The sequence below is a fragment of the Haemaphysalis longicornis genome, unplaced genomic scaffold (assembly GCF_048455015.1).
Source record: "Haemaphysalis longicornis isolate Haplotype H1 unplaced genomic scaffold, Haemaphysalis longicornis Haplotype H1 scaffold_2, whole genome shotgun sequence".
Lineage (NCBI taxonomy): Eukaryota > Metazoa > Arthropoda > Arachnida > Ixodida > Ixodidae > Haemaphysalis > Haemaphysalis longicornis.
The window spans coordinates 253,746,066-253,757,592 of NW_027526295.1; the positions used below are offsets into that span (position 1 = coordinate 253,746,066).

General features: G+C 45.6%; 1 protein-coding gene across 1 annotated transcript; it reads left to right on the top strand.

The window, feature by feature from the left end:
* Nucleotides 1-578: 578 nt before the first annotated feature.
* Nucleotides 579-9,909, top strand: LOC144170424 (repulsive guidance molecule B-like). The gene is made up of 6 exons (XM_077700211.1): nucleotides 579-791; nucleotides 3,020-3,250; nucleotides 5,364-5,542; nucleotides 6,459-7,051; nucleotides 8,752-8,831; nucleotides 9,094-9,909. The coding sequence occupies exons 1-5, from the start codon at nucleotides 722-724 to the stop codon at nucleotides 8,783-8,785; spliced, it is 1,107 nt and encodes a 368-aa protein (XP_077556337.1). The 5' UTR covers nucleotides 579-721; the 3' UTR covers nucleotides 8,786-8,831; nucleotides 9,094-9,909.
* The last annotated feature ends 1,618 nt before the right edge of the window (nucleotides 9,910-11,527 follow it).

The window sequence follows — 11,527 nt, forward strand, 5'->3', positions numbered from 1 at the left end:
CAACTTTCAATTTTTAGCCAATTCTTCCTTCTAATCTCGCGCTGTTACTGGATGCCAACGGATAGGTATCTACTTTTAAGTTGTGAGCGGGCGAATTAGCCCCCTTCTTGCATGATTCCTGGCCAATCCCCCGCGTGGGTATGCGCCATAAGACGTGGAACAACAACACCGGCGTGCGCCTGTACCACGACCGGCTTCCGGTCGTGGCCTGCACTGAGATAGGAAGAAAGCAAGGCATGGTTGGCACGGTGATAATGTGGCTCGTAAACGGTGTGCGGGAAAGTGTTCTGGAAGCAGCAGAGGGCACTGTGGTAACAAGTAACAATAATTTGCTGCAAATTAACCGAACAAAGGCAGCGAACATGTTAGGTTAGAGACGCGGGAACTCGCCCTTTCCTATTGTTTGAATTTTACAGGGCGGGAAAAGGAAAAGAAAAGAATACGGAGTGCTAAAACTCTTTATTGTGCCAGTTGACGCACGTGTACCATATTTGGAGTCTCTGGCGTTGCCCGGAAATCCGCGAGGCGGCACATATGCGCACGCAAAATGAAAAAAAAAAAACACACACACACCAGAAACAGCGAGGAGGAGGCGGCGGCGGTTGGCGGTGTGGAGGGCGAGAGAAACCTCCACCATCATGGCGTCGTATGCTCTGCGTCGGCTGTTGGGCGCGTAGTAGCACTCGCCGATTGAATTTCCTGCCTGGTTTGATGATCGGTAATGGGACATCACGCTTTTCTACCTCGATGGCTTCTCATCACATTTGCTGCGTTTTCCACTGCGATGAATTGTGAGTCATGCAATTTTTATTGTTTTTGCAGAGACTTTACTTTCGACCTCTTTCGAGACCTCGTGAGTAAACTCTCTCGAGTTGCTTGAGTGTGAAAAAAGAACGTGGGCCTGGTTGCAAAGAAAAAGAAAGCATATCTATAAATTGAGTAAACAAACATTTTTAGCTGTTGTATGCATATGGATGGTGTGGCTGCGATCTACTATGTGGACAAAATAGAGCCGCTGGTAACGCGGTGGTACTACATGAGTGGGCGGTGCGCTGAGCCGAGCTTGTTTCCGTGTGACTAAATAGTGCATAGTGTGGTATAGTATCCTCCGCTTAACTCAAAATATGTTGATAAAGTATGTCATTTTTGTGATCTCTGACGTTGTTAGCTCCCCTATAATCTTGACTGGCTACGTTAACCCACCTTTTTATGTTTTTCGAACCACAGAAAAGCTTGTAACTCCGCAGCCGCGCACGTTTACGTACCCTGGGTCTTTCCGGTGTTTATTTTTGGTGCTTTACCGTTTCAATTTGTTTTTGAGACCCATCATCGCTCAAAACCTACTCTGTTTTTTCAAAGTCCGTGCGGTAACGTAAGTGAAGGCTCAAGTACCGTTTGTGGCACGCTGATCATATTTTTGATAGAAAAACCTGAAATACTTTCCCTTCTTTCCTTCTCTATCGATCATGAAGCACAGAAAAATACTTGCGAGGATGGGCACATCTACTGAGAGAAAAAAAAAAAAAAAGAGTACCTTTCCTTAATGCGCACTTTAATTAAGAGTACCTTAATTTAAGTGTGCATTTGTTATATGCTGCAATACAATTACGGACAGAAAAGCAGCTCAAGACTTTACTTGAGAGAGGCGCTTTTTTTTTTTAAATATTTATAAACACTGCGTAGTCATTTAAAACATTGTGAGGATTAAATGTCATCTTTATGCGTGGAATGGTTTCACTTTCCAGCTGTGGTGGTTGCATATCCTTTGAACAAGGTTTCAACCCACATTTCACGTGTTCAAGATTTAAACACACAACGTAGAAAAGCACGTTTCCCATGGTTAGTTTCAAATTGTCGTGGTGTGCGCCCATTTCTTATTTATCTTTTTCCCTTAAAAATTTTATTAGTCAGACGACAGTTCTTTCAGTTTTCCTCCACTGGTCAAGTTCACAGTGTAGTCTTCTCTATTGCAGGCATGGTTTTTGACTGTTTTGGGTCACATTACGTTTGGCTCACGTCACGTCACAACCCTCTCACGCGTTCCACACATGAGAGGGTTCTTTCTTCATTGTTCAGGGCAAATCGTTCAAAAGTTTGTATTTGGGAAAAAATAAGCTAATGAATGCTCGATGGCATCTTGTTGTCTTAAGCTGCAGAGAATTATGCCACGAGTGGTAAGCATTTTCGTAGGGCATAGAAAGACATTTAGGAGGAGCGTTTTAGCAGTGGGAGATATCAAAGGTCAATGACTCCTGTTGCACTTGTGCCTTTTTTTTGATGACGAGTACATGATAACAGCATGTTGCCAGTGGGATTGTCTATGAGCAACTTTTTTGTATTTCCTCCGTTTTTTTATGACGAGACCAAGAGGCAGGTGGCTCCTCAACTGTATGCGCATTTTAGAACCACAATGTGACCTAAAAGCACGTGCGGATTCGCACTTTTTTAATGTGGTTAAAGGAAGGAAGGAAGGATAATACAGTGCATGAAAAGCAGGGAGGTTAACCAGGTTACAGTCCGGTTGGCTACCCTACACATGGGAAGTGGGGAAGGAGGGATTTAAAGAGAAAGAAAGAGTATTGAAAAGACAGGAATAGAGCTTGAGAAGCAAGAAAAGAAAAAAAAAATGTTACCTGCTTTGTAAACTAGGAAGGCAAAAAGCGATGACATTAGGGTTGCTATGTATTGGTTGCTGAATTTCTTGTGGTATCGTATATATGGTGAGCACACAATTTTTAATAAATTGTTGACAACCGACATTGCTCGCTAGCACTTCTCTACAGACTGAGGGCAAAAAATTGTAAATTTTTTTGCTGTCTTTGCTTTGTTTGGCCTCAGCGATTGTTTGGCAAGTACCATTACTCTCTAATCTTGCTTCTTTTGGTTACAAGTTGTGTGCATATGGAAAAAGCCTTACAGTATCTAATAAATAATCAAAACAAGTTATTTTCATGTCTTGCCCTAATATTTTCTTTTGTTTCTGTTGTCTTAGCGAGTCTTGCATTTCCCTACATTACAGCGGATGAGTGCAACGTTTTAAAGTGCTTCAACACATACACTGGCAGCACCTGTGACAACGTGGCAGAGGTCCGGTCATGTCTGTTACGTGCACCCAAGGAATGCAAGTCTGACTTTCACTACAGGAGTGCGTTTTCTGTGCTCGACAAGTTGAAGTTGAACTGCAGTGATGCTGCCTCTGTGCAAACGTCCACTCCAAGCTCGGCCAAGGAGACTTGCTTGTGGCGTTCTGGTGAGTGCTCTACTTTTGTCAAGCCATGTATAACTTTGCTCTGTGAGGGAAAAAAATAAAAGACGGGGAGTTTGGATCTACAGCGGGGTTTTTAGAAAGGAAAAACTGCTGGCAAAGAACAGCAGAGACTCGGCTGTGCGATCCAAGTACAATTCTTCTGTTTGCCACAAGGTTTTAACAGGTGTTGCTAATTAAAGTGAAGAGTTGGGCGAGTTGGTTAATGTTTACTAAAGAACTCGTACTTCTAGTGAACTTTATTACAGGACAGAGAAAGAAAAGACGAAACACACGCTAGACTTCAACTTGGTTTATGCAAAATGGAACAGGAAAACACGCATATATGTACATGATTCGAAAAAACAAAAAAAGCAAACAAGCACATGATTCCGCGGAAATGAAACGACACAATGTTTGCAGTCGCTCTTATCACTTTTACGTTGAAGCACAAACAACGCCTGGTTACATTACAGGACATGATCTTCACCGACACATTTGCACACCAGTCGCCAATTGCGCATGATCAAGGGACACCCCCTCTCTTACCAAAAAGTGGATTTCACGTGTTGAAAGTGCCAAAGATGGGGTACTGACGCAGTTCTCGCCCTCCCTGTTAATCACAGAAGCCTCGAAGGCTTCCCCATCAGTTTGAGAACGGCTTCTAAACAGGATGCTTGTCTGCATGAATTTGGGCGTGCACCCGCACCCACGGCAATGGTCAGCAAGGTGGCCAGCTCCCATCTGCGCACTCACAGCTGCGCGGTGCTCCCTCAGCCTATCGTTGACTGGTGTGCACATGTGTCAGTAAAGATCATGGCCTGTAATGTGACCAGGTGTTGTTTGTGCTTCAATGTAAAAGTGATAAGAACGAGTGTAAACATTAAGCCATTTCATTTCCGCAGAATCATGTGCTTGTTTGTTTTGTTTTTTCGAATCATCTACATATATGCGTGTTTTCCTGTTTTCTTTTGCATAAACCAAGTTGAAGTCTAGCGTGTGTTTCGTCTTTTCTTTCTTCGTCCTGTGTTGAAGTTCGCGAGAAGTATGAGTTCATTAGTAAAGGTGTTGCTACTTTCATGGTTATGGTTGCGCATGCATGTCTCGAGTGGCCGCTGCTATGGAGCAGGGTGTATTGAAGAGGGTGGTCTCTTTGTGTAGTGTTTGCGGTGGAGATCGATTGGGGGGGAGACTGCTTCTGCTGCGCGTTCATAGGGGATGCCATCCGCTTTTAGTCCTGGAAGGCTAAACACACACACACTAGACTACAATACAAATTGGCATTTCCTCATTGTTTAAAGCTTCTGTGAAGTGTTTAGTTAGTACTGTTGACAATTTGCTACACATGGTTGTGTGTGGCACTCAATTTCAAAGCCAAAATATAAAATCCTGGTGGAAGAGTTGTATTTCTCAGTACATCAGGCCATGATAAACAGAGGCCTAACAGCGGTTGGGTTGGCTTTTTCGGCATTAGGCACGGTTGTTGCACCTAAGGTAGGGGAGGTAGAAATATACACGAGGTAAAGATCACATGGCAGCCCAAAGAAGGACACTTGAGGCACCTTGAATAGCACCATCCCATAGTTCAGCACATTTGTCACTTTTGATTGCTTTTTCCACTTTTTATTGTGTTGCTGCTGGATAGTCTGCCATTCTGTTTTCTCTGTTTGCACCAGCACAGCATCCCCTGGAAAGCAATATAGAGATGACATGGATGTTACCTAGCCTTGCATTGTGAAATAGCCTTTAAGCTTAGTGTTTTGCTTGAAAGCCACCCAATACAGTGCCTTTGTGTAGCAAGTCACCCCCAGCACCAGTGAACAGGGCATCATTTTTCCTTTTGTTGCAAAAGAGCTTTTTCGAATGGCATCCCCGATGAGTGGCCCACACACGGTACCTATGGGTGAAGAAATTGAGGCAAAGAGGAGAGAAATACAAAAAACAGGGCAGAGGAACAAGATAAGGACATTGGTGGAAGACGAGTGGGTTAGTTCTTTGTCCTTTAACGAGCAAGTAGTGGTTGTTGTTGATATTGATGTTGGAGTGATGATGGCACCGTGGACAGCTGGTGCCACGTGGGATGTGGCATTCACCATTTTTGTGTTTTGGGGGACGACAGGTGACCACGGAGAGGGCTGGCGCCACTGCAGCCTGTACGGGGACCCCCACCTGCGCACTTTTGGAGGGGAGCTGCAAACCTGTCGTGCTATCGGAGCCTGGCCCCTGGTGGACAATGCCTATGTGGTGGTGCAGGTGACCAACAGCGCAGTGGGCAAGAGGGCCACAGTCCTCTCCAAGGTGATGACCCCCTACTGCTCATAAACATTTGCTCTTTCGTGCTGCCAGCTGAGGGTTGTCTAAGCCAGTTTCACACACTGTGTTATACTGTTACTGACTTAAACAGAACTCTTTTCTATTTGTCGTGTCAGATTTTTAACGAGCGAAGCTCCAAGGGCAGTTGTCTGGGCTAGTACTACTACATGGTGTGGCTTTCCTTTGAGGGTCCAGTGCTATGACTAGCTGGTATTCTGAGATTTGCACGGTCTTCTACATCGAATGCTTGCGAATGGTGTGATGTTTTCATTTGCGAAACATGTTATACTAAGCCTGTCGTCCGTGCTGTATGTGCGGAAATCGTAGGGAAGTTGGTTCCTTCCAAACCTTTGCCAGTTTGCTGCAGTTGGGAAAAGGTGAATGCTCTGCTGCACGAGTGGTGTTGCATTACCGCATTGGCAGGTCAATTTGCGCCATGTTGAACAGGCTTGAGACCCAGAACTTACGTTACATGGTGTTTACATATAGAAATGCTGAGGTGAGGGTTGGGAAGTTGTATGAAAATCGATGTCTGCATATGTGCTTTGTTGGCTTTGTGAGCACACTGTGATGGAGATCAGCTTAACTAGCATATCACACGCCATCTCTTGATGCTACCTAAAGAGCACGAATGGATTTTTTTTTTACTGACATTAGCATTATTGTGAATATGCTTAGCTTTGCGAAAATATCGCTACTCGCCTGCTGGCACAAGATTCCCTGGAATGATACAGTAATTTTTAAGGGAACAGAAGACCGATATACATAGTTGGTTTTGATTAACCTTAGAAATGGTGAAACAGACAGGGAATGGGGAAGATACACACATGTGCATACATGTCTTTCTCGTTTGCTTGTTTCCTGTTCTCTCAAAATGAATCGGGCAACTGGCTTGCCGCAGGTGACTGTGCAGATTCGTGCACACGGCGGCTGTGCCATGGAAAAGCGCTATGAGGTGCAGATCAAGGACAATCCGCTGCCCAGCGTCTTCGTGGACGGGACAGCGTCGGCCGGGGAAGGAGTGCTCCTGGCTCCGCTGGGGCCAAACCGCATGCAGATCACCCTCAACCACGCGGGCATGCGACTCATAATCGGGCGGCAGGGCGACTTCCTGTCGGTGGCCCTCCGCCTTCCAGCGGCCCTTGTCGGGCTGCCGCAGTCGCAGGAGCTCTGCCTGCGGGGATGCCCCTCGTGGGAGCGCCTCGCCACCGCCCCCGAGGGGGAACCCGCCTGGCGGCTGAGCGAGGCCGATGCAGCGTGCCGCGGCGCCAACTTGACGGGTGCCTACCTAGATGCGTGTGTGTTCGACGTGCTGGCCACGGGACAGAAGGACATGGCCGCCGAGGCCAGTGCGGCGGCGGTGGCCGACCTGAAGGAACTGGGTGCAACGGCGGCGCACCGTGCCATCCAAGAGCCTTCTGGGGCGGCGGGACAGGAAGCGTCGGCCACGGCTGTTGTGTCTGCCTTGCTGCTGCTTGCCTGGTTGCGTGCCAGGTGAGTGAGGAGGCAGGGATTTGCGTGCTGTTAGAAGACCTGCAGGTGCGTGCATCCGTGCGTGCAAAGAGTGTGTCTGTAGTTCATATTGTTTAAACAGCACAAGGGGGCGACAGATGAATAAAAAAAATCCCGGGCCATCTACACTAGCGTGAAACCTGGGGAGGGGCGAAGCATGCAGTGTATAAGTGCATTCTTGGCGCCTTGGCGTTTTTGCCAACGGAGATGAAATCGTTGGGGGGTAGAAGTATACAGTTTTGCTGTAAAACTCTCTTGTCTTTGAAGCACGAAGCTCTCTATCACGAGACGTAAACGAGTGTCCCGGAGTTTTTTTATTACACATTTCGAAGTGCTCCAGCATGAGGCGTAAACAAGTGTCCCGGTGCCTTTTTAGTATGCATTACGTTCTAGCACAAGGTGTAAACGAGTTTCCCGGTGTTTTAGTACTGTGACCACATGAAACGATAATTACGACAACGATGATGACAGGAGATGCCAACAGCCCCAGCCCCAAGAGGCTTCGCCCCTAAAAGAAGTAAACAAATAAAGCAATACCGTATTCTGAGTCTGTGCGGGGTTAGTCACTACAGAATGTAGGTAACCTGCATGAAAGGGAAACAGCCATGAGATGAATGAAACAAGCTTTTAGGTAGATACTGCTAGTGGCGGAATCTTCGCAAGCAAGGCAACGTTGTGTGGCAGCATGCATTTTTGAAGAGAAAATGCGAAATGTGCTGGTACACCAGTGTTGTTGAAAGGGTTAATCATGGGTGAACTATGCGGCTCAGTATTCATTGTTCTGGCATCAGAATTGAACGAACCTGCCTGTATTTTAAAATCACATCCAAAGATGGGTGGTTCATTGCCATGTCAGACTGCAAGAGGGCAGAGGGCAGAGAATTGGTTTCTGCAGAGATAGCCTCGGTGAACAGATGACATTTACTCCTTACCAGAAGTGCAAGAAAAAAAGTTGGCTCCAATCCATGCTGTGAAGGTGGTTGGAACGCAGAGCTGTAAACGACACCCACAAAGACAACCCATGCAGCGTCACTTGAATTCACACACGTGGCTCTACCTTTAGAGTGAAACCAGAGACTGCCAGCCATTACCTGGGATTTGCCGGGGCGGTGTCACGAACACTGTCGCGTCAGCCATGGCTGAAAGAGAGCGGCGGACGTCGCTCTCTTTCAGTCTTGAGGAGCAGGGCAGCACACACGACTATGGCGTCATCTCTCTCACTGCCTCCCCTCACTCTTGTTTCGTGTGTTGCCTCCATAAAGCGCCCTCCTCCTTAGTCGCTTAGTCAGCAAGCCGACGGGCTCTCGTGCCACTTCTCTTGGGGCCCTGGCTTGATTCCTGGCGGTGCCAGTAGTTTGTGTAGCAAGGATGTAGCCAGTAGCCAGTAGTAACCTGGGGTGCTTCTTTGTCTAGCCAGTAGTAGCCTGGGAGTTTTCTGCTGACGCAGACACGAAAATATCCTTGGCTGGTTAGAGGTATACATACTGCTCTGCAGTAAAAGGGCTATCTTTGCAATTCTAAGGTCGGAAAAGAGAGGCCACAGACTTTGGAGCAATATTGACAGTATTCTGCTGACAATATTAATATACCTGACCACATAATCTGGGGACTGGGTGGGTTGTCTGTCATATTCTAGATGCTTCAAAGATGTGTACAAAAGGACCATTCGCTATCTGTTGCAGGTGCTGGACAGAGCCACGGGAGACTGTTAGCTGAAGCCATGGCCATGCAAACTACATTTTGGCAGCATCGAAATCGAGGGGTGAGTGAATTGTTCTTCGGTGAAAGTTTACTTGAACAAACTGAGAAACCACTCAGGTTAAGGAGTGTATGAAAAGGACCTGTGGGGTTTTGCTAATTGAATGCTTTGCTGTAGTGGCCATGCTGCATTGGCTTAAGTGGAAAAGGTTGCCTTAATGCTTCCAGGAATCATAATGCAGCGTGCTGCTTTGCTTTGCAGTGTGCTCTTTTTTTAGAACTATGCATGTCCTGTTGATGTTCACCAATTGTTTTTCTTTTCTTAGGGGTGCCAACGAAAGTGGTGAAGGTTGCAGTTGCTCCAGTGGGACAACAGCCCCCTTCGATGTCTTCAAGTACACCCGAGTACTGCAGCTGAATCTTAGATCAGGTTACCTGCATCATCTCGGTGACAGCCGCTGGATTGTACGAGGTGCTGGGGTCGATTCCCAGCCGCAGTGGCTGCTCATAACGAGGGAAAGGGAAGAAGAACCCTCATGTGTTCGTGATTTCGGTGCACGTTAAGTACCCTTACGGAAATCAGGTGTTTCTCCGGTGCATCAAAATCAAATTTGGATTTTAAACCTTCCTGGTGGTCACTTTGGACTGTCACCACTGCAGGATGTGTGTGTGCGTGTGTTCTCAGGAACTATTTTTGGCATTGTGTGAACTGATGTGACTGTGTGCTCCCAACGGGTGTGTCCTAGCTTTCCCACAGATGTCCGACAAGTCTGTGGACAGCAGCAGCATTTGCCCGTGCTATGCTGCAGGCATGCTGTGTTCATCTGGCAGTCCATGTGAACAATGAGGTTTTTAGTAAGTCTACTTCATTTAGACATTATAGTTCATTGATACTGCCATCTATGTTTGTCAGGCAGTTCTTTTATATAAAGATATGACTCTACGTATATGTACATATATATATTTTTAAGGCAATAAACATGTAACTTATCTAAATAGTGTATATTTCTAAATTTGTTTTTATGTTTATGCATTGCTATGCATATGCAATTTATGTTTATGCAATTTGTTTATGCATTGCTTTTTATGCTGCAATTGTGCCATTTGTGAATGACGGACATAAATTTCTTTACCACATTCAGTTGTTTATAGTGTTCATACTTCTATTTTCTTCAAAAAAGTAATCCTGTACTGTAGTAGTCTTTTTGTACGTGCCTGAGGAGAGGTTTTAACCTTAAGTTTTTGCTCGAGTTTTTAGTGCAAGATAGGTAGCTGATTCTGATTGGTTACCAGGAAAAAAACGTCTGCAATGAGGTATGACCTGTAATGCTAGGGATGCTTAGAATACACAGTGCGGCTCATTATTTACAGTATTTGCTAGCCACTGTACGTATTATATGGTGTGCGAATGTCGCGTGTACAGGTGAAAAGAAGAAGATAAAAACAAGACTGCTATGTGCAAGATGAAGTCATGGACACGCTTTGGTAAAGGTTAAAGCTCTTGCTGAAAAAACATGCTTGCCACTGTTGCTTTCATGCAGAGAGCAAAAGTTTTCGAAGCAGCATATTGCGAACTGTCTCTGTGGAGCTACAGATTTCAGCCTATAGCTTGGCCCAATTCGTTAAGGAAGAAGGCAAGATGATCATCACCTCTGCAAATTATATAAAAGCCGCTCCACAAGCACATGCACGACGCAGTCAAGCTTTTGGCACCTACATGTGCAATGCCGTTGTGTCGTTGTGCAACTATGCTGTTGTGCCTTTGTGCACCTATGCTCTTCTGTTTGCAGAGGAGGTGTAATATGGGGGTGGTCGTTAGTACGCTACAACAGCAATGGATTTTGCCCCTATTGCCAGCTTCTTTGGAACTCCCTCGCATCATAAAAGCACCGACTCACATTCTCTTTTAGTGGTATTTTGTGCATGAATGCATTTAGGGACGCTATGAACTGCGGTTGGCTTGTCCAGATATTTGCTTTTGCACCGAGAAGTCGCCCACACTCTTGTCAAATGAGCATTTCTTTTGTGCGTTGGGGATTTCTGCACTACTTTGGTGCAACGTGGAGAAGCCCTTAGCCGTACATTTTGGGCAAGGAAGACATAAGAACGGGAGGTTTATTTAGTTACAGCTTTTGCCCGCTGCAGCATAGCTTCGTTTGGCTGCATTTTTTTATTTGCAGTGCCATGTACGTAAGGACTAGAATACATCAAGTTAGTTTATAGCATGGGAAAATGCAATTGTAAATAAGAGTAGCACATAGTGGGATGGGCTGTCATGGGATCGGCTGATTGTTATTGCAATCAATTGCAATAACAAATGTACAAGGAATTAACAAACCATATACTACTAAGTAAATGATTTCTATCAGTAAATATACGTATACCTTCTATGGGTGGGTGATCGATCAATTAACCTTCCGATTAATCAAATAATGCTTTAGTCAAGATTCATTTTTTTTTAACCGGTTCATCGGTTGAAGTGGGGAGCAAACTGAAATAAGAGTGCAGTGTTGAAATTGTGTGCAGGTGTTTCAGGGATCATATTCGTGTTCAAATAACCCACCTGACGTCACAACAGAAAACAATGCAAGTATACTCATAGGTGATAGTGATTAAAATCGAAAGCGTATAGTCAAGACCGACAAGAAAGTGGGTACTCTTTACACGGTACAAAAATCGGCAAGCGGGCACTCGCACCATTTGGCCTTTGTATAAACTATGTCGTAAGTAAACAGCGAGTTATTGGCTTCCCCTGCTATT